The 23,858-nt window shown below is 44.3% G+C and overlaps 1 protein-coding gene across 2 annotated transcripts in view; it reads left to right on the forward strand.

Annotated features, from left to right (window-relative positions):
• Positions 1-2,789: 2,789 nt before the first annotated feature.
• The window catches only part of shkbp1 (SH3KBP1 binding protein 1), a 50,807-nt gene continuing 29,738 nt past the window's right edge, over positions 2,790-23,858 (forward strand). Inside the window, exons 1-5 of one of the 2 annotated variants that reach the window (XM_060855943.1) lie at positions 2,790-2,927; positions 19,305-19,358; positions 19,612-19,657; positions 19,818-19,891; positions 20,900-20,958. In XM_060855943.1, the coding sequence (XP_060711926.1) occupies positions 2,872-2,927; positions 19,305-19,358; positions 19,612-19,657; positions 19,818-19,891; positions 20,900-20,958 (289 nt within the window). In that variant the 5' untranslated portion in view covers positions 2,790-2,871. Of the gene's footprint in view, positions 2,928-19,304; positions 19,359-19,611; positions 19,658-19,817; positions 19,892-20,899; positions 20,959-23,858 lie in introns of those variants that run through there. The other variant, XM_060855944.1, reaches the window with a different exon arrangement.

A 23,858-nucleotide genomic window follows, 5' to 3' on the forward strand; every position in this document is an offset into this window, starting at 1 on the left:
TTACCATTAGCCCAATATTCTGCATTCCTGTTACTCTGTTCCAAACCACTAAATCACCCACAATCCCATGCCTGTGTACTTTGTGCAATAGTCTAATGTGTGGAACCTTATCAAACACCTTACTGAAATCCATATATTCCACATCAACCACTTTGCCCTCATTCACCTGCTTGGTCACCTTCTCAAAGAACTCAATAAGGTTTGTGAGGCAGGGCCTACCCTTCACAAAACTGTGTTGACTATCCCTCATCAATTTATTCTTATCGAGATGATTTACGCTTATAACACTTTCCAACACTTTACCTACAACCGAAGTAAGGCTCACTGGTCTATAATTTCTAGGTTGTCTCTACTCCCCTTCTTGTACAAGGGGACAACATTTGCTATCCTCCAGTCTTCTGGCACTATTCCTGTAGACAATGATGGCATAAAGATCAAAGCCAAAGACTCGGCAATCTCCTCCCTGGCTTCCCAGAGAATCCTAGGATAAATCCCATCTGGCCCAGGGGACTTATTTATTTTTACATTTTCCAGAATTGCTAACACCTCCTCCTTATGCATCTCAATCCAATCTAGTCTAGTAGCCTGTAGCTCAGTATTCTTCTCAACAACATTGACTTTTTCTGATCAGTGTGAATGCTGATGAAAAGTATTCAGTTTGTGCTTTTGCTATCTCCTCTGATTCCACGCCACAACTTCCTACTATATGCTTCATTGGCCCTAATCTTACTCTAGTCATTATTTTATTCCTGATATACCTATAGAAAGCCTTAGATTTTCCTTGGTCCTAACTGCCAATGGCTTCTCATGTCCCCTCCTGGCTCTTCCTGGCTAGCTTGTAATTCTCAAGTGCCCTTACTGAGCCATCACATCTCATGCTAACATAAGCCTTCTTCTTCCTCTTGACAAGAGACTGAGCTTCTTTAGTAAACCAAGGCTCTGGCACTAGAAAACTTCTTCCCTGCCTGACCAGTACATACTTATCAAGGACACGCAGTAGCTGTTCCTTGAATATGCTCCACATTTCAATTATGCCCAACCTCCCCAGTATCCTTCCTCATCCTATTCATCATTTCCCCCAGCTATAACTCTTGCCCTGCATATATACTATCCCTTTCCATCATGAAAGTAAACATAACCAAAATGTGGTCACTATCACAAAGGTGCTCACCAACTTCAATATCTAACTCCTGGCCGGGTTCATTACCCAGTACCAAATCCAATGTGGTCTTGCCCCTTGTTGGCCTGTCTATATATTATGTCAGAAAACTCTCCTGCACACAATGGATAAAAACTGACCCATCTAAAGTCCTTGAGTAACAGTATTCCCAGTCTGAACAATGAAGAGTGCCTTTACAAACCTATCATGGCAGCCACTGCAAGATGTGTCAGAGTGTCAAAAGGGATACTACCATTACACGTGGTGACACCACCCACTGTGTACATGACAGGTACTCATGTGACTTGGCCAACATTTTCTATCTCATACTCTGCAGACAAGGATTGCCCGAGGCATGGTACATTGGTGAGACTGAGCAGACATTACGATAACAGATGAATGGACACTGCATACCAATCACCAGACAGGAGTGTTCCCTCCCAGTCAGGGATCACTTCAGCGATCAGGGATATTTTGCCTCAGATCTTTGGGTGTCCATCCTCCAAGGCAGACTTGGGGATATGCAAAAGCACAGATGGGCCGCGCAGAGGCTGATAGCCAAGTTCGGTACCCACAAGGATGGCCTCAACCGGGACTTGGGTTCATGTCACACTACAGGTGACCCCACTACACTATACACTCTCTCTCTCTCTCACACACACACACACACACACAAACACTCTTACATACTCACACAATCACACAGACCCTCTCTCATGCAATGTTCTCTCTCATACACACATATTTACATTCCCCCCACACTCACACACACACACGTGTACACTCTCTCAAAGGCTTATACACCATGGCAATCTCACACACACCATTCCAAGCATGCTTACATGCAAACACACACTGTCTCACATCTATGGGATGAACTTGCATTTTCAGAATTATATTTGCGGATACATTCTATTTTGCACAAACAGCATACAATCTGCAGGCAGTCAATCCGTGTAACATTTTATAAATTCCTACAGGTTTAGACAGTACACTTGGATTGGCTCAGGTTTGAAGGGCCGAAGGGCCTGTTACTGGGCTGTAAATTTTCTTTGTTCTTTATCTCGAGAATGTGACTTGAAAGAAGTTCAGGAATTCATATATTAATGAACCGAAACTTGCAACCTGTTCTAAAAGATGAAAGCCTTAATAGCAATCTAGATTTGTTCAACATATAATTTCAGCAGTATGACCCTGTAATCCTTTGCAGTATATTCTGTGTCTTATGATCCTGCTGCACAGCTACCTGATGAAAGGGCAGTGCTCCAAACGCAACTTCTTCCAAATAAATCTGTTGGACTATAACCTGTGGTTGTGTGATTTTTAACTAAATCGGAGATGTTTAGTAGGTCACATCCTGTTGAGTAAGGAGGTCATTATTTCAAAAAATTAAGTTTGTTTCTCTTGGATTTCTACAACTTAGTCTCGGTGTGCTGTCACTTTAAGAAAGTGTGCTAGTCTGGGGGCTGATGTCCCTTTAAAAAAAACGCAGCCATTGATACTGATGCAAAGTATCCTGGGGCTCAGGAAGGCCTTTGAATGATCACTAATGTGACCAATCAGCTAGTAAAACCTGCATGACTGTAACAGATCACAGCCAATCCGCTGGTGGCGGGGGTGGGAGTAAAACACACCCAAAGTTCGATGAACTTGTTTGAAGATAAAGTTTGAGGAAGTTGGCAATTGGCTGAGTTTTGCTGGAATGGTGTGAAATGGCAAATGTGCCCCAGCCTGGAGAAATTATACATCTCAATGTGGGAGGAAAGAGGTGGGTAAAGGACAGACTGGCAGTAACTGGGCATTAAAAACCCCCTGACATCAGGGACACTGCCCTGAGTTGGGTACTTGGAGCTGTTTCAGTAAAAACTGCTTCCAAACCTCTGCGTTTAATAACCTGTTGTTTCCATTTGCTATTTAACGACTTTGTTAATCAGTGGTGTTTGTGTTGGACTGAGTCTGAGAGTTCTGTTTTACCATTAAAACCACAAATACTGAAAGTAGTCAAGCGGCATCTGCACAGAGAAATATGTTCATGTTTTGGTTTATGACTCCAGGGTTACATTTTCTGTTATTTATGACTGAACCAAGAGAATAGTTTTAAAAGTTGCATTTAGATTGTACCTTTCGAAACCTCTGAACGTCCCAAAATGTTTCACAGACAATGTAATGTAATCACTGATGTAATGTAGGAAATGTTGCTGCTGATGTGCACAGTAAGATTGTGTGGAATGATCGGTTTGTCTGCTTTAGTTATGCTGCTTTGTCTCAAGAGTTCCTCTTTGTTTCTCGCAACAACAAAACAACAATTTATATTTATATAGCACCAAGCTGCCTCGTGTAGCTCAGTGTGATAACTGATTAAAATGATCCTTTGTGAAGGTCTTAATGTCATTTTTATTACGTTAATGCTGCAATTTAAATGCAAGTTGTTGTTCAGTGGTAATTATTCATTAGAATGTCAGAGAAAAAAAACCTCCTGTTCTTCCTTGGAATGCTGCTGCTGAATCCTGTAACTCTCCATCCCACAGCCCCCACCCCCCAGAGGGTGACCAAGGCCCTGTACCTACCCCAGAAGGTACTTGTTCTGACTCCCTACCTTCTTCAGAACATCCCCCCCCCCCCCCCCCCCCCCCCCCCCCCCCCCCCCTTCAAGATTGATCTGGTCTGGAAATGAGAGTGTGACCACTGGACAATAGCTATCAGTTTCAGTAACTGGAACCTGTCTCCATCTTCGCCTCTGGCACAAACCCAAGATTATGAATAAGTGTTTCTTTTATTCAGACTGCTGCAGATCCCATGCCAGTTCCTGAGTGGGGGGAGGTGGGATGTTCTACAGGGAGTGAGGAGCAGCTCTGGTGTCCCAATGACATTCTTGGCAAGAGCTTTACCCTGATTGAAAATTTCTCTGAGAGGGTCAGAGGCTGTCTGGGCACCTGGCCTGATGACCTGTTATGTGGTTCATGCTGAGTTCAGTGATTAGTGGTTACTCACTGTTTCATGCAAATGCCAATTCACCACCTCTGGCCCTAGAGGAAAACAGACTACTCAACCACAGGCAGCATCACTTCCAAGTTTGATGGTGCAAGGCAAAGGGAGATGAGGAAGTGAAGAAACCAAAGCTGGTTCTATGGGAGATGTCAATATAAAAACATAGAATCATTGCCAACATCCTTCCTACAATTTAAATTGTCAACACCGCTTTCTTTTTGAAATGTTTGAATTTAGTAGAGTGTTTGTAAGTTGCTCGCTCGAGAGAGGGGCTGGTGTTAATATGATTTTGTACACCTCAATCAGGTCTTGTTGGTACAGCGCAGGAAGCCAAGGGCAGAGTAAGTGTCTGGTCAAGATTTAAAATGACAGGTAGCTGGAATGTGGGATCCTGCTTGTGAACTGAATGGTGATATTTTGCAAAGTTGGCACTCAGCTATCATTGGGGAGTCCAAATTTGAGCAAACTGTACCATTAGCAGTGCACACTGGATTGTAAATTGGAGAAAATAGAGTTTTTTTTTGTGGGAGTATTCTTATGGCAAAGGGATAAAAGTGCAGGTGTTCGCATGGAGAGGTGCTGTATGAAAGTGTGTGTGATGGGAGGGGGGATGGGTTCACTAGGGCTCGCAGGTGGGTAAAGTGGTGGAAGAGTGTGTCTTGACATCTAGATGGGTATAGACGTAGAGATCTTGGTGGGAGGTGAAAGATTCCTGATGAAGAAGCAAGTACAGAGACAAAGGTGATGAACTCAGGGTAGTGCTAAATGTGGGTCACCGAGTTAGGTGTAAAAGCAGCTGAAGGTGAGGCATTTGACAGCACGTAGTTCAAGGTCAGAGAGATACAGTGAAAAGATACTCAAGATGAGTTTAAAAGGTGGAGATGTGATGGGATTCAGACAAAATGAAGAGCCAGAAAGATTCAGAAAGGTGTTGGTATCATGAGTTGTTGAAATTTGCAATCTTTCATGGTTGACAGGGAGAAAAATATTTTTTTTGTGATAGCAGCGGGTGAGATTTGGTTTGAATGGAAAAGCTAGATTGAGACAGCTTTGAGATGGAACAAAGTTATGCTGCTGGAGACAGAAGTTGAGGTTATGGATGAGGTGGTGTGAGCAGATAGATAAAATCACTCTGTCCTTCAGATAACTGGTGTTGAGCTAAACCAGAGATGTACCATATCTCAGGTGAGAGGCAAGGTTCAGAAGGAAGTGTCTTCACGTTGGTCTCAAATCTTACATCGAGCGAACTGACCCCAGTTGAGAATAGTGGTTGAGAGATCGCTCAATAGCTCGAAGATAGCTGTAACGGTCAGTAGACCTGCACAAAAATCCAGTTGGAACTGGACACAGTTACTGAACAACAATAAAGGCCTTTTGAAAAAAAGTTATATTAAGTCACTGGCAGGAATCCTGGCCAATAATTTTGATCCTCTAGCCTGTGGATACTAAGAACAACACTACAGACCTGGAATATCCTTAATCTGTTCGAACTCATTGCTATTATTGTCTAATTTTAAATTGTTCACTCATGAGTGTCACTGGCTGGGTCTGGCATTTATTGCCCATTCCTATTGCCCTTGAAAAGCTAACATGCTGTAGTCCATCTTCTGTAGGTAGGCCCACAATTCCCTTAGGGAGGGAGTTCCAGGATTTTGACCTAGCCGGTGAAGGAATGGAGATATGTATTTCCAAGTGAGGACGTTGAATTACTTGAAGGAGCTGGCCTTCCCATATATCTACTGCCCTTGCCCTTCTAGATAAAAATGGTTTTGGGTTTCAGAGGTGTTGTCAAAGGAACTTTGGTGAATTACTGCGGTACTTCTTGGGGATGGTATGCACTGCTGCTGCTGGGAGTGAATGTTTTATGGATGTGGTGCCAATCAAACTTTGTCTTTGGGCGGTGTCACGCTTTTTCTGTTGTTGGAGTTGTTTTTTTTGCTCATGCGAGTGTGGAATATTCCATCACTTGTGCTTTGTAGATGGTGGACAGGCCCTGGGGAGTCAAGAGTTGTCACTAACTGCAGGATTCCAAGCTGCTGACCTGCTCGCATAGCTACTGTGTTTATATTGTGGTAGAAAGTGAAGACAGCACATGCTGGAGGTCAGAGTCAAAAAATGTGGTGCTGGAAAAGCATATGGGTCAGGCAGCAACCGAGGAGCAGGAGGGTTAACATTCGGGCATAAGCTCTTCATCAGCATCTGCTGTGCTTTTCCAGTGCCACAAGTTTTGACTATTGTATTTATATGGCTAGTTCTGGTCAGTGGTAACCCCCAGGATGATGTTGGAGATTCAGCGATTGTAACACCATTGAATGTCATGGGGTGACACTTGGCTTCTCTCATGTTGGAAAAGGTCATTCTGCTATAATGTGACAGTTGTTACTCAGCAACCCACCACTATAGAAAATCGTGCTGTGGATACCCGTTGGAGATACCCAATGGCTATACCTATTCAGTAGAAAGGTCACGTGATCCAAACAATGTCCACAATTCGTCAATCATATTATAGCCAATTTGTATTAACAATGCGCATTATGGCAGAACAATCTGTGGTCATTGCGGGCCATAAATACTACGTGCCATTTGTCAGACCAGACCTGGATATTGTTCAAGTTTGCTGTAGTTGAACATGGACTACTTCAGTGTCTGAAGAGTTGGAAATAGTGCTGAATGTTGTGTAATCATCGGCAAACATAGAAAAGTACAGCACAGAACACAACAGTGTGCCGAGGATTAATCCTAATCTAAAATAACCTACGCACCCCTCAATTCATTGCTGTCCAAGTGCATGTTCAGCAGTCGCTTAAATGTCCCTAATGACTCTACTTCTACCACCGCTGTTGGCAAAGCAGTCCATGTGTTTGCAACTTTCTGCATAAAGAACCTACCTCTGACATCCCCTCTATACCTTCCTCCTAACACCGTAAAACTATGACCCCTCGTGGCAGTCAATCCTACCCTGGGGAAATATCTCTGACTTTCAGCTCTATTCATTTGTCTCATTACCTGTATAGCTCGATCAGGTCACCTCTCTTCTTCCTCCTCTTCCTCCAGCGAGAAAAGTCCGAGCTTAGTCAACCTCTCTTCGAAAGTACTCCAGTCCATGCAGCATCCTGTTAAACCTTCTTTGAACCCTCTCCAAAGCCTCGTATCTTTCCTATAGTAAGGTGACCAGAACTGGACACAATATTCCAAATGTGGTCTCACCAGGGTTTTGTAGAGCTGCAGCAAAACCTTGCGGCTCTTAAACTTGATTCCCCTGTTAATGAAAGCCAAAATACATATGCTTTCTGAACAACCCTCTCCACTTGGGTGGCACCATTGAAGGATCTATGCACTTGAACGCTAGGATCCGACTGTTCTACCACACTGCCAAGAATCCTGTCTTTAATGTTATATTCAACATTCAGGTTTGACCTTCCAAAATGCATCACTTCACATTTATCCAGGTTTAACTCCATTTGCCATTTCTCAGCCCAGCTCTGCAACCTGTCAATGTCACGCTGCAGCCTGCAATAACCCTTGATACTATCAAGGGTTCCTCCAACCTTTGTGTCATTGGCAAATTTACTAACCCACCCCTCAACCTCATCCTCCAAGTCATTTATAAAAAAACTACAAAGAGCAGAGGCCCAAGAACAGAGCCCTGCGGGACCCCAATCAACACTGACCTCCAGGCAGACTATCTTCCATCTCCAATCACTCTGCCTTCTGTCAGCCAACTAATTCTGAATCCAGAGAGTCAGGTCTCCCTGTACCTCCTAACATTATGAATGAGCCTTCCATGGGAACCTTATCAAGTGCCTTGCTGAAGTCCATATACACCACATCCACAGCTCGACCTTCATCAACCTGTCTCGTCACCTCCTCAAAGAATTTGATAAGATTTGTGAAGCATGATCTGCCCCTCACAAAGCCATGCTGACAGCTTTTAATCACACTATGCTTTTCCAAATAGTCATAAATCCTATCCGTCAGAATTTTTTCCAAAACCATGCTGACCAAAGACGTAAGACTGACTGACTGACTGACTGGTCTGTAAATGCCAGGGATTTCCCTATTAGAACATAGAACATAGAAAAATACAGCGCAGTACAGGCCCTTTGGCCCTCGATGTTGTGCCGATCCAAGTCCACCTAACCTACACTAGCCCACTATCCTTCATATGCCTATCCAATGCCCGCTTAAATGACCTTAAAGAGGGAGAGTCCACCACTGCTACTGGCAGGGCATTCCATGAACTCACAACTCGCTGAATAAAGAATCTACGCTTAACACCTGTCCTATACCTACCCCCCTTAATTTAAAGCTATGCCCCTTCGTAATAGCTGACTCCATACGTGGAAAAAGGTTCTCATGGTCAACCCTATCTAAACCCCTAATCATGTACACCTCTATCAAGTCACCCCTAAACCTTCTTTTCTCCAATGAAAACAGCCCCAAGTGCCTCAGCCTTTCCTCATCCGATCTTCCTACCATACCAGGCAACATCCTGGTAAACCACCTCTGCACCCGTTCCAGTGCCTCCACATCCATCCTATAGTATGGCGACCAAACCTGCACCAATACTCCAGATGCGGCCGCACCAGAGTCTTAAACAACTACAACATGACCTCAGGACTCTGGAACTCAATTCCTCTACCAATAAAAGCCAGTACGCCATATGCCTTCTTCACAGCACTATTTACCTGGGTGACAACTTTCAGAGATCTGTGTACATGGACACCAAGATCTCTCTGCTCATCCGACCATTAGCCCAGTATGCCATCTTCTTGTTACTCTTACCAAAGTGAATCACTTCACACTTACCTACATTGAACTCCATTTGCCACCTTTCTGCCCAGCTCTGCAGCTTATCTATATCCCGCTGTAACCTGCCGCATCCTTCCTCACTGTCAACAACTCCACCGACTTTCGTATCATCCGCAAACTTGCTCACCCAACCTTCTAGCCCCTCCTCCAGGTCATTTATAAAAATGACAAACAGCAATGGTCCCAAAATTGATCCTTGCGGAACACCGCTAGTAACTGCACTCCAAGATGAACCTTTACCATCAACTACTACCTTCTGTCTTCTTCCAGCCAGCCAATTCCTAATCCAAACCTCCAACTCACCCTCAATGCCATACCTCCGTATTTTTTGCAGTAGCCTACCATGGGGAACCTTATCAAACGCCTTACTAAAATCCATATACACCACATCTACCGCTTTACCCTCGTCCACCTCCTTAGTCACCTTCTCAAAGAATTCAATAAGGTTTGTGAGGCACGATCTGCCCTTCACAAAACCATGCTGACTATCCTTGATCACATTATTCCTATCCAGATGTTCATAAATCCTATCCCTTACAATTCTCTCTAAGACTTTGCCCACAACAGAAGTGAGACTCACCGGCCTATAGTTACTAGGGTTATCCCTACTCCCCTTCTTGAACAAGGGAACCACATTTGCTATCCTCCAGTCTTCTGGCACTATTCCTGGAGACAACGAGGACATAAAAATCAAGGCCAATGGCTCTGCAATCTCCTCCCTTGCTTCCAATAGAATCCTAGGATAAATGCCATCAGGCCCAGGGGACTTATCTATTTTCACCCTTTCCAAAATTTCCAACACCTCTTCCCTACATACCTCAAAGCCATCCAGTCTAATTGTGACTCAATATTCACATCCTGTTCCTGAGTGAATTGTGACTCAATATTCACAAATGTCCTGTTCCTGAGTGAATACTGACAAAAAGTATTCATTCAGTGTCTCCCCAATCTCTTCAGCCTCCACACGCAACTTCCCACTACTATCCTTGACTGGACCTATTCCTACCTAGTCATTCTTTTATTCATGACATTCCTATAGAAATCCTACCAACCAAGGACTTTTCATGTCCCCTCCTTGCTGCTCTTAGCTCTCTCTTTAGATCCTTCCTGGCTACCTTATAACTCTCAATCGCCCCAATTGAACCTTCACACCTCATCTTTACATAGACCGCCCTCTTCCCTTTAACAAGGGATTCCAATTCCTTATTAAACCACGGCTCCCTCACCCGACCCTTTACTCCCTGCCTGACAGGTACATACTTATCAAGGACACTCAATAGCTGCTCCTTGAACAAGCTCCACATATCGATTGTGCCCTTCCCTTGAAGCCTACTTTTTCAAGCCACACATCCTAAGTCATGCCTCACCGCATCATAATTTCCCTGCCCCCAGCTATAACTCTTGCCCTGCAGTGCACACTTATCCCTCTCCATCACTAGAGTAAAAGTCACTGAATTGTGGTCACTGTCCCCAAAGTGCACACCTACCTCCAATTCTAACACCTGGCCTGGTTCGTTACCCAGAACCAAAACCAGTATGGCCTCACCTCTTATTGGCCTGTCTGCATATTGTGTTAGGAAACCCTCCTGCACACTTCTTGAATGATAAGAACCATAAGAAATAGGAATGGAAGTAAGGCCATTCAGCCCATCGAGTCCACTCCGCAATTAAATCATGACTGATGGGCATTTCAACGCCACTTACCTGCACTTCCACCGTATCCCTTAATTCTTCACGAGATTAAGAATCTCTGCCTTGAAGACACTTAACGTCCCGGCCTCCACTGCACTCTGCGGCAATGAATTCCACAGGCCCACTCTCTGGCTAAAGAAGTGTCTCCTCATTTCTGTCCTAAATTGACCCCATGTAATTCTAAGGCTGTGCCCACTTGTCCTAGTCTCCCTGTCTGATGGAAACAATTTCCCAGCGTCCACTCTTTCTAAGCCATGCATTATCTTTTAAGTTTCTATTATTTACGGGCGGCACGGTGGCACAGTGGTTAGCACTGCTGCCTCACAGCGCCTGAGACCCAAGTTCAATTCCCGACTCAGGCGACTGACTATGTGGAGTTTGCACGTTCTCCCCGTGTCTGCATGGGTTTCCTCCGGGTGCTCCGGTTTCCTCCCACAGTCCAAAGATGTACGGGTCAGGTGAATTGGCCATGCTAAATTGGCCGTAGTGTTAGGTAAGGGTTAAGTGTGGGGGTATGGGTGGGTTGCGCTTCGGCGGGTCGGTATGGACTTGTTGGGCTGAAGGGCCTGTTTCCACACTGTAAGTAATCTAATCTATATTTCCCCTCAACCTTCTGAACTCTAATGAATACGATCCCAGAATCCTCAGCCATTCATCGTTAGGCCTACCGTTCCAGGGATCATCTGCGTGAATCTCCGCTGGACATGCTCCAGTGCCAATATGTCCTTCCTGAGGTGGGCCCAAAACTGGGCACAGTACTCCAAATGGGGTCTAACCAGAGCTTTGTCAAGTCTCAGTAGCACAACGGTGCTTTTATATTCCTCTTGAAATAAATGACAACATTACATTTGCTTTCTTAACCACAGACTCAATCTGCAAGTCAACAGGGAATCCTGTACTAGCAATCCCAGATCCCTTTGTATTTTGTCTTTATGAATTTTCTCACCGTTTATAAAATAGTCCATCCCTGTGTTCATTTCTTTCAGTATAACAGGTCAGGCAGCATCCAAGGAGCGGGAAAAATCAACATTTCGGGCAGGAGCCTTTCCTGATGAAGGGCTCCTGCTTGAAACGTCGATTTTCCTGCTCCTCGGATGCTGCCTGACCTGCTGCACTTTTCCAGCACCACTCTAATCTTGACTCTGATCTCCAGCATCTGCAATCCTCACGTTCGCCTAAATCTTTCTGTAGCCTCCCCACCTCCTCAGAACTACCAGCCTACCCACCTAACCTCGTTTCATCGTGAACCTCGCAAGAATGCCCCCAGTCCCTTGATCCAGGTCATTTTATATATAAAGTGAACCCTGTGGGACACCACTTGTCACCAGCTGGCATTCCAAAAAATAACCTTTTATCACAACTCTCTACCTTCTGTCAGACAGCCAATCCCCAATCCATGCCAGTAGCTCACGTCGAACACCATGGGCCCTCACCTTACTCGGCAGCCTCACGTGAGGCACCTTATCAAAGGCCTTTTGGAAGTCTAGGTAGATAACATCCACTAGGTTTCCCTGGTCTAACCTACTTGTTACCTCTTCAAAGAATTCTAGCAAGTTTGTCAGGCATGACCTCCCCTTACTAAACCATGCTGACTTGTTCTAATACAACTCTGCACTTCCAAGTATTTAGAAATCTCATCCTTAAAGATGGATTCTAGAATTTTACCTACAACCGAGGTTAGGCGAATCGGCCAATAATTTGCCACCTTTTGTCTTGATCCTTTCTTGAACAAGGGGGTTACAACAACGATTTTCAAATCATCTGGGACTTGCCCTGACTCCAGTGATTTTTGAAAGATTGCAACAAATGCCTCCGCTATTTATTCAGCCATCTCCCTCAGAACTCTAGGATGTAGCCCAATTAGATCTTTTAGCTTATTGAGTACTTTCTCCTTTGTAATGGCCACCATACTCACCTCTGCCCCTTTACTTTCCTTAGTTGTTGGGATATTATTCATGTCTTCCACTGTGAAGACTGACACAAAGTATTTATTAAGTTCTTCAGCAATTTCCTTATCTCCCATCACTAGGCTTCCAGCATCAATTTGGAGTGGCCCAATCTCTACGTTTGCCTTTCATTTGTTTCTTATGTATTAAAAGAAACTTCTACTATCATTTCTAATATTACTGGCTAGCTTACCTTCATTTGATTCTCTCCTTCCTTATTTCTCTCTTTGTTATCCTCTGTTTTTGTAGCCTTCCCAATCTTCTGATTCCCCAGTGCACTTGGCCACTTTATAGGCGCTCTCTTTTTCTGTGATGCATTTCCTGAGTTCCTTTGTCAGCCACGGTTGTCTAATCACTCCCCTCCCCAGGATAATTGTTCTTTTCTATGGGATGTACCTGTGTACTGTGTCCTCAATTACACTCAGAAATTCCTATCATTGTTGCTGTACTGTCTTCCCCACTAGGCTCAGCTTCCAGCCAGCTTTCGTTAGTTCCTCCCTCGTGCCCCTGTAATTACCTTTATTTAACTGTCACACCATTACATTTGATTTTTACTTTCTCTTTCAAACTGCAGACTGAACTCTACCATATTATGATCAGTTTCCTTTTCCCCAATTAAATATCTTCCTTCAGTAACTGCTCCTTTCCCTCTCCAAGGCTGTGGTAAATGTAAGGCAGTTGTAGTCACTGTCACCAAAGTGTTCTTCCACCGTGAGATTTGACGCCTGTCCTGGCTCATTGCCGAACACCAAATCCAAAATGGCCTCTCCCTTGGTTGGCCTGAGTAAGGAAACCCTCCTGAACACACCTGACAAAAACAGCTCCACCCAAACTATCTGCACTAAGGAGGTTCCAGTCAAAATTGGGAATGTTGAAGTCACCCATACCAACAACCCTGCTACATCTGCATTCTTCCAAAATCTACCCACCTATGAGATCTTCATTCTATCTACTGCTGTTAGGGGGCCTGTAGAAAACCCCCAATGAGGTGACTGCTCACTTGCTGTTCCTAACTTCCATTCATACTGACTCAGTAGACAAACCTTCCTTGACAACCTTCATTTCTGTAGCTGTGACGCAGACTCTCCACTCTCTCTCTCTCTCCACATGTTCTAAACCCTGGAACAACTAGCAACCATCCCTGCCCCTGTGAAATTCACGTCTCTGTTATGGCCACAGCATCATAGTCCCAAGTACTGATCCATGCTCTGAGTTCAACACTCTTCTTTCTGACACTCCTTGCGTTAAAGCAGACACACTTTAAGTCAGGAGCTGAGCAGCCCAGGAGGAACCTAAATTGGGCATCACTGAGCAGATTATTGCTGAACAGGTGCTGCTTGATAGCTCAGTTGATGACATCTTCCATCTCTTATGATTGAGAGTAAAACTGGGGCAATGATTAGCTGGGTTGAATTTGACCTGATTTTTGTGTACGGGACACACCTGAGCAAATTTCCATATTATCTGGTAGATGTCAGTGTTGGGGCAGTATTGAAGCAGCTTTGGGAGCAGTGATTTTTGCAGATTCTGGAACGTACATCTTCACCATTATTTCCAGAATATTGTCAGGGCTCATAGACTTTGCAATATCCAGAGTCTCCAACTGTTCCTCAATATCATCTGAATTGAATTGGCTGAACACTGTGATGCTGGAGACCTTTGGAGGAGGCTGAAGATGGATGCAAAGTTTTCACCCTTGTCTTTTGTACTGATGTGGCAGACTACCCTGTTATATATTGTCAGGGTCTGAAGGAGAGAACGTTAACTTTCAATCTACAATCGCAAGAAGTTGTTTATACTTATAATTTATTTTCACAGAGAAGTGTTATAGAATCAAGGACTTCAGATTCTTGCGCTCAGGATGGACTTGTCCAGGGCATATGGGCTGCATCTAAATAGAGCCCAGACTGCGTACCTTTCATGATGTTTTGCTTGTGTTGTTGTGGAAAATTTATACTACATTTGGTAAGGGTGTGGGAACCAGAGATAACATCAGAGAAATAGCAAGCTGTACAAAATGCAGGTGAACTCGATCACACAAAGATTAGGAATTTAAAGTTAATGGGTGGAGTCAGCGAAACTGATTAAAATCTAAGTTCAGGTTTACGCTGTATGTATGTGAATGCATGGAATGTGGTAGATGTGGTTGGTGAGTTGCAAGTGCTGATTTCCACGTGGAAGTATATTGTGTCTATAACTGAGACCTGGTTCGTGGAATAGTTGAACTAGGTATTAAATATTTCTGAACACACAATGTTCTGTTCAGGAAGTGTGGAGATAAAATGGGAAAATGAATGAAGATATTGAATCAGTCGGGCACTTCTGTAGTGAAAGTAAACATTATCTGAGCTTGAGACAGAATTGATTTGACTAAAACTAAGGAACAGAAAAGTTGCAGTTGCTTTACTTGGTGTCATCTAGTGGAACCAGACAGAAAAACAAACTTTTTCGGAAATTATGGAGAAGTGCAAGAACTATTGATTAGTTACAGAGGGCAGTTTTAATTCTGAGTATAGATTGGAATATGGAGTAGTGTAAGAACTGAAATGAACAAGGTTCCTAGAATGTGTTCAGGAGAATTATCTAAAGCTAGACCTGGATCTTTGGATCAAAATGGGCCAAATAAATGTCCCTCTGAATGTCAATGGGAGAACTTTTGGGAGCAGTGTTGATTGTGATTAAATCTAGAGTGACTATAAAAAAGGGATACTGATCAGTCTTGAGTGACAATTATAAACTGATAGAATGCCAACTCCAACTGGGTACATATGGATCTGGGAAAAATGCATTTCAGCTAAAGGTTTGTGGGAAAAATAACAGCTGAACAGTGAGCTCCCTCCAAAGATATTCCCTCAAAGGTAGGCAAATAAGTCATGAGCTGCCTGGATGACAAAAGACCTGCACTTTTAGAGAGAATTTTAAAAAGATGCTCATGACTGATGTAGAAAATGCAGTGGAGCAGCAGGCTGAATATTGATGGTTCAGCTCATGGGGCTTTGCCAGTCGGTGGATGTGGGCGAGTCATGTTTGTGAGAACAGGAAGCCAGCAAAGTGCAGGCTTTACATGTTTCTCTCATGGCTCTGCTCTGGTATTTGGAGATCGCAACACTCTGCAGTTCACCCAATCAGAAGGTCGTTGGCATGCAGAATGTCATTATTTCAGAAGACTCTAGGTGTTGCTCTTTCTCAAATTTTCCCTTTCACTCTGGTGAAAGGATGGGGGAGGGAGCAAAGGAAATGCAGCAGTTCATTTTTGGGTTGATAAACCCTCCTGCAGTAAAGTTTGGTATTTCAGTTTATTGTCCTGAAGATTAAAAATATATTGTCACTTATAATCTCTTTTTTGTTTAGATTGGATTCCCTACAGTGTGGAAGTAGGCCCTTTCGCCCAACAAGTCCACACCTACCCTCCAAAAAGTAACCCACCCAGACTCCTTTCCCTATATTTGCTCCTGACTAATGCACCTAACACTATGGGCAATTTAGCATGGCCAATTCACCTGACCTGCACATCCTTTTTTGGGAACGTGGGAGGAAATCCATGCAGACACGAGGAAAATGTCAAACTCCAAACAGCCAGTGGCCTGAGGCTGGAGTTGAACCTGAGTCCCTTGTGCTGTGAGACAGCAGTGCTAACTACTGAGCCACCTTATTGCCCTTACAATGTCTTGCAGCCTCTTTGCATTGTTCTCCCAACTCTCATTCCTGCCATATTTTGCAACATCTGCAAACTTGGAATATTACAATTGGCCCCCAAATCCATGTCATTGCAGATAGTGAACTGCTGGGACCAGCATTCCCTCTAATTTTGTAATTAGCTGTGCACAACAGTGACTTCCAAAATGCTATGATTGGAGCTGACTCCAGTTGCCATGCACAAAGGATTGGAGTGGCTGTGCACAGCTTTGGAGTAACATTGCTGAAAATATGTTGCTGGTTAAAGCGCAGCAGGTCAGGCAGCATCCAAGGAACAGGAAATTCGATGTTTCGGGCATAAGCCCTTCATCAGAAATGCACAGCTTTGGAGTAACATTGCTTGGGACCCAAGCACTGAACGTTTTGAATGTGCGTTTGCTTGCTGAACTGGAAGGTTCGGTTTCATCACCATACTAGTAACCTAATCGGTGAGCCTCTGGGTGAAGCACTGGTGGCATGCTCCACTTTCTATTTGTTGTGTTGGTGATGTCATTTCCTGTTCTTTTTCTTCGTGTATGGTAAATGTGTTTGTTGATAGAGTTCTGGTTGGAATGCTATGCTTCTAAGAATTCTCATGCATATCTCTGTTTGGCTTGCCCTAGGATGGATGTGTTATCCCAGTCAAAGTGGTGTCCTTCCTTATCTGTATGTAAGGATACTAGTGAGAGTGGGTCATGTCTTTTTGTGGCCTAGTTGATGATCATGTATCCTTTCTGCCTATTTGTCCAATGTAATGTTTGTTACAGTTCTTGCAAGGTATTTTGTAAATGACATTAGTTTTGTTTGTCTGTATGAATCTCTCCAGTTCATTAGCTGCTGTTTTAGTGTGTTGGTGGGTTTGTGGGCTACTATGATGCCAAGAGGTCTGAGTAGTTTGGCAGACATTTCAGAGATGTCTTTGATGTATGGAAGAGTGGCTAGGGTTTCTGGACGAGTTTTGTCTGCTGGTTGGGGTTTGTTGCTGAGAAACATGAGGACTGTTTTCATTGGGTACCCGTTCTTTTTGAATACACTGAATAGGTGATTTTCCTCTGCTCTTCATAGTTCCTCTGTGCTACAGTGTGTGGTGACTCATTGAAATAATGTTCTAATGCAGCTTTGTTTTTGGGTGTTGGGATGATTGCTTCTGTAGTTCAGTATTTGGTCAGTATGTGTTGTTTTCCTGTAGATACTGGTTTGAAATTCCTCATTGGCTGTTCGCTCCACTGTAACATCTAGGAATGGAAGTTTGTTGTTGTTTTCCTCCTGTTTAGTGAATTTTATGCCAGTAAGTGTATTATTGATGGTCCTGCAGGTTTCCTCTAATTTGTTTTGTTTAGTGATGACGAAGGTGTCAACCATGTAGCAGTCCCAAAGTTTGGGTTGGATGGTTGGCGGAGCTGTTTGTTTGAATCTCTGTATTACTGCCTCTGCTAAGAACCCTGATATTGGAGATCCCGTGAGTGTTCCATTGGTTTATCTGTAGGTTTTGCATAGGTCCACTAGCTTGACGATATTGTCCTTACTGATAAAGTTGATGGTGTTTGGTGTATGTGTCTTCAGTTCTTCTAGTAATGTAGTCAGTGTTTCCTTGGCCAGGTTGATGTTGATGGATGTGAGCAGGATACGTGAACATCAACTAGGCCGCACAAAAAACAATGACCCACTATCGCTAGTATCTTTACATACAAGGAAAGACACCACTTCGACTGGGACAACACACCCATCTTAGGACAAGCCAAACAGACACACATGAGAATTCCTAGAAGCATGGCATTCAGGACTCTATCGACAAGCACATGACTTGGATCCCCATTTATCACTCCTGGAGAAAAAGAACAGGAAATGACATCACCAACCCAAGGAAACCTAAACGCACAAATAGAAAGTGGGCCATGCCACCAGCGCTTCATCTGGAGGCTCACTGATGATGTTACCTAGGATAGTGGCGAAATGTCTGAAAACGAACCTTCCACCTCAGCGAACAAACTGACATCCAGAACCTCAACCTGAGCTACAAATCTTCTCAAAACTCACTAACTGAGCGTTTTGTTATCAAATAAAACCAAAATACTGCAGATGTTGGAGATCTGAAACTAAAACATTAAGCAATGGCGAAACCCAGCAGTATATGTAGAGAAAGGAGCAGAGTTGACATTTCGAGTTCAATGTGTGTCTATGGTCATTGTTGCTCAAAGCCAATTCAATTTTGCTGGAATTTACATATGAAGGTCCTTGCAGTCCGCTGGTTTTCTCAGAACCTTTGAATTTGTAAACCTTTAAGAGCACTCATTATGTTGTCCCAATAATTAGTTGAATACAAAATGGTTCCTTTATGATTTCTTTATGCAGCGATAACCGATGCACCTCTCTGTTTTGTAGCCAGTTGGACTTAACCTCACTGGTGTTTAGAATTAGATAGAGTCTCATTCCAGAGTTCTGGTTGGACCAAGTGGATTCAGGATTGAGGGGTTTTTCCTGGTTGGGGAGGAGGGGATGTAGGGCTACAATATGGGATTATACTTTCAGGAAACAGGGTTCTTTGGGACTGGTATGGGGAGAAATGCATTCACTGAGGCTAGTGTACCCGTGGAATTCTCCACCACAAGGCTGTGGAAGTGAAGTCACTGAATATATTTAGGAAATAAACTAGATTTCTGGAGGGTGAAGGCATCAAAGGAAATATTGGCCTTTGGTATTGAGAGGATCAACCACAACCATAACCAATGATACAAGTGCTCTGAGCCAAATGGCCTATATCTGTGTCTCTATGAAGTGAATCAATAGGGATAGTCAGTGGACTACTGGAAGACATATAATTTTCATGGTTCTGCACGCATTTTAAGGAAGGTTAGCCTTCTATATGAAAATATCTGATAATGACAAATTGCAAGAGTGCAGTTAATCACCCCAACGCCTGTGTCAGAGTGTATCAGATATTCTCTCCCTCTCCCTCTCCCTCTCCCTCTTGATGTGTGTGAGAGAGATGGATATTGTGACTGACTTTTTCTGGTTTCCTTGAATATCTTTAGGTTCAGTTCCTCAAGACAGACTCTCACTTGGATTCCAGATTCCTTTTTCTCAAGGTAAGATACTCTCACTGGTTAAGTTTCCAGTTTTCCAGAGAAACCACATTCACAAGGCAGGGTTTTCTGATTGGGGATTTATTTCCCTACTTTGCCCTATCCAGATTTACTGAAACAAATCTCACCCAGGATGCTTTGTGAATTAGCTTTGCTGTGAATGAGGAGTGGACACTGGGTGCTGGGCGTACTGAGATATGGGGCATATCAAACCTAACTCTGTGATAATGATCTGATACTGTTTGTTCTGTTTCAGTTTGTTGAGTGGAAGAATTTCGACGTTAAAGGATGAAACTGGAGCAGTGAGTAAAATCCACAGCCCATTTCAATAAGAAACCAAAGCTCGATTCAGTAGATATTCATTCTGAATCCAGAATTAAATGCTGACCCACAATAGGCTAACTCTCTGCCCAGCACTCACCAACATCTCTCACTCTCTCTCTCTCCCTCTGTTTAATTTAGATCTTTATTGATCGAGATCCTACCGTCTTCACATCTATTTTGAATTTTCTCCGCACAAAAGAGTTGGATGCCAGGTACATCGACAGCGCATGCTAAAGGAACTGTCTGCAGGAAGAGCACCTTGTTCATTCACCTGAAAATGATCAGAGTGTTGATCCAGGAGTGTTTGGCAATGACACAGTGATAGATGTACCTGTCTGCTTTACAGAAACAACTAACTAACTGCCTCTTGAAATAATAATTCTGAGAGAAACTTTAAAATTTCACTCCAGGCCATTATTGGTTCCTAGTCTGCCCAAGAGACTGGGAGAAGCATGAAGCTGCCTCATGGTGCCAGGGAGCAAGATTGCAGCCTTGGGCAGATGTCTGTGTGGAGGTCGCATGTTCTCGTGTGTCTGTGTGGAGGTCGCATGTTCTCGTGTGTCAGTGTGGGTTTCTTCTGGGTGCTTTGGTTTCCTCCCATAGTCCAAAGATGTGCAGGTTTGGTGCATTGGCCATGATTTATGTGGGGTTATGGGTAAAGGATAGGCACTGGGTCTGGTTGTGATGCTCTTTGGAGGGTCGGTGCTGACTAAATGGCCAAAAGGCCTCTGTGCACTGTAGGCATTCTATAATTCTATGATATTGGTGCAATTGTATGCTTGACCCCAGGACCAGCTGGCCTTAGACATAACTGGAGAGAGGTGGCTGGTCAGCTCATTAACCTTGTCTCGATGAGCCACTAAATTGACTAGGCCCAAAGCAGAGAACAGCAAAACCCTTCAGCCCCTGTCTGTCTGCTCAGGGAGTGGATTGTGCACACAGTTCAGAGAACGCTTTCCTTTGTATCTAACCTGGGCTGTACCTGTCCTGGGAGAAATGAGGGAAGAAGGAAAGCATGTTCTCCCTTCCTGAAGTGACTGGCACCACCTCAGTAACGTCCCTGCCCTCTATTGGCCTCTAGTATTGTGGAGTTGAGGGAGTGATCGTTGTCAAGAGAGGAAAAGCTGTCGTTTGGCACTAATGGCGATTTATTTAATATTAAATTACTTCAATAGCTGTGTGGAATTCTCTGGGATTGAATTGATTTTTGGTTTTCTCAGGGATGTGAACATTGCAACACTCCGGCATGAGGCAGAATTTTATGGAATTGCTCCACTGGGTGAGTGAGGGGGAGGGGGGGGGGGTGGAGAGTGGGGGGAAGAGTCTGTGCAGTGGGGGGATGGGGGAGGAACAGGAGGGGCTGTACAGTGGGGACGATGGAGCTGCATGGTTGAAGTCAGGGAGGGGGCAGGTCTGTGCAAAGGGAGTCGGGGGAAGGATTGTGCGACGGGAGTGAGGTGGAGAGGGAGGGGCTGTGCAGTGGAGGGTGGGGGTTGAGGGAGGCAGGGAGAGGAGCAGTGCGGTTGGGGTGATAACTGACATGCTTTCCTTCACGTGTCATCCAGAATCTCCAAACCAATTCAGCCATCTCCTTCATTCTGACATGTTCCTAAATGTCATCCACCACCTCTTCAAGGTCCCTTTCCAATAGCCTTAACCCACTGTATCGTCCTTGATGTCCCATCCAGTGATCGCCGTGCCACTCTGCATTCCAGTGCAGCTTGCCCAGGTCCCGCATGTCCACAGCAAGATCTCACAAACAGTACTACCATAAGGATCTAATTAATCATTTATTTTTGTGATTAGGTCGAGGATAAGTATTGGCTAGCCCTCTGAAGAAGAGCAGAATTCTCCCCAAGGGGGGACGGTTTAAATTAGAGTGGTAGTGGTCTGGGAACCAGATCAGCAAGTGGAGGGATTGTGGAGAAGTTAAATATTTAGGACCAGTAAATCAGAAATGAAGGACAGGCAGAGACAGCTAAATGAACACAATTTTACTAAAGGGCTGAAATGTATTTATTTCAATGCAAGGAGCAGTACAAGTAAGGCAGATGAGCTTAGAGCCTGGATCAGTATGTGGGATTATGTTGTTATGACCATTAGAAATTTGACTGAGAGGGGAACAGAACTGGTTGCCCAACATTCCAGTGTTTTATTGTTTTAGATGAGGTCGAGGGAAAGGTAGAAGTGGTGAAGTTGCATTACTAATCAGGGAGAATGTTAGACCTGGAGGTCTCATCCATGGAGACAAAAATAAGACTGGGGCAATCAATCTGACAAGATTATACTATAGCCTCCCCAACAGAGACTGAGAGATTGAGAAACAAATATGAAGGCAGATTATTGAAGGATGCAATAAACACAACTGTCATAGTGGGTGACTTTAACTTTCCCAATATTGACTGGGGCTCCCTTAAAGCAAGAGGCTCAGATGGAGCAGAGTTTGTGTATCCAAGAGGGTTTCCAACTAGAGGAGGGGCCATGTATTGGCTAATGAGCCTGGGAGGAGACTGACCTTTCAGTGGGGAGAGTATTTTGTGATCACAACTCCCAAAGTTTGAAGCTAGCTAAGTTAGAACTTTGTGGCAAGGTACAAAATTGGGGGAGGGCAAGTTACATCAGTATCAGGCAGAAACTAGGGAGGGTTAATTGGGGCGAGCTGTTATAAGACAAGTGAAAGTTGTTTAAAGACTCACTGAGCTGCACATGTGTTGCTGGAAAAGCGCAGCAGGTCAGGCAGCATCCAAGGAGCAGGAGAATTGACATTTCGGGCATGAGCCCTTCAGGAAAGAGGAAAGTGTGCCAAGCAGGCTAAGGTAAAAGGTAGGGAGATGGGACTTGGGGGAGGGGCGTTTGAAATGCGATAGGTGGAAGGAGCTTAAGGAAAGGGGGTGGGGGTGGAGAGGTCAGGAAGAAGATTGCAGGTTAGGAGGGCGGTGCTGAGTTCGAGGGTTGGGACTGAGACAAAGTGGGGGGGGGGGAGGGGAAATGAAACTGGAGAAATCTGAGTTCATCCCTTGTGGTTGGAGGGTTCTGAGGCGGAAGATGAGGCGCTCTTCCTCCAGCCGTCGTGTTGCTATGGTCTGGCGATGGAGGAGTCCAAGGACCTGCATGTCCTTGGTGGAGTGAGAGGGGGAGTTGAAGTGTTGAGCCACGAGATGGTTGGGTTGGTTGGTCCGGGTGTCCCAGAGGTGTTCTCTGAAACGTTCCGCAAGTAGGTGGCCTGTCTCCCCAATATAGAGGAGGTAATTTTGGGTGCAGCGTATGCAGTAAATGATGTGTGTGGAGATGCAGGTGAATTTGTGGCGGATATGGAAGGATCCCTTGTCTCAGTCCCAACCCTCGAATTCAGCACCACCTTCCTAACCTGCAATCTTCTTCCTGACCTCTCCGCCCCCACCCTCACTCCAGCCTATCACCCTCACCTTAACCTCCTTCCACCTATCGCATTCCCAACGCCTCTCCCCCAAGTCCCTCCTCCTTACCTTTTATCTGAGTCTGCTTGGCACACTTTCCTCATTCCTGAAGAAGGGCTCATGCCCGAAACGTCGATTCTCCTGCTCCTTGGATGCTGCCTGACCTGCTGTGCTTTTCCTGCAACACATTTGCAGCTCTGATCGCCAGCATCTGCAGTCCTCACTTTCTCCTAAAGACTCACTGATCAGAGCTCAGGGCTTACATGTTCCAGTGAGGAGGAAAGACAAGAATGGCAAGATTAGGGACCCTTGGGTAATGAGGAAGGTTCTAAATTTAGTCAAAAGGCAAAACAAAATGTCTAAGGTTTATGAAGTTTACATCAGACAGGACCTGTGAGGAATATAAAGCAGGAAAGAACTCTAGTAGGGAATTAGAAGAGCAAGAAATTACCTTGGCGAGTCGGGTTAAAGAGAATCCAAAGGGATTCTATGATACATTAAAAACAAGAGGGTAACTAGGGAGAAGGTAAGACCACTCAAGAATAAAGGAGAGAATTTGTGCTTAGAGACAGAACATGGGATGAGTACTAAATGAATACTTTGCATTGGTATTCACCCAGGAGGATATGGAGGATGGTGAGATTTGCGCTTTGTGTGTCAATATACTAGGGTATTTGAGATCAAGAAAGAAGTTGTGTTGGGTCTCTTGAAGAGTATTAATGTGGATCAGTCTCTAGGGCCCAATGGTATTTACCCCAGGTTA

This window comes from Hemiscyllium ocellatum, chromosome 47 (genome assembly GCF_020745735.1).
Source record: "Hemiscyllium ocellatum isolate sHemOce1 chromosome 47, sHemOce1.pat.X.cur, whole genome shotgun sequence".
Classification (NCBI taxonomy): domain Eukaryota; kingdom Metazoa; phylum Chordata; class Chondrichthyes; order Orectolobiformes; family Hemiscylliidae; genus Hemiscyllium; species Hemiscyllium ocellatum.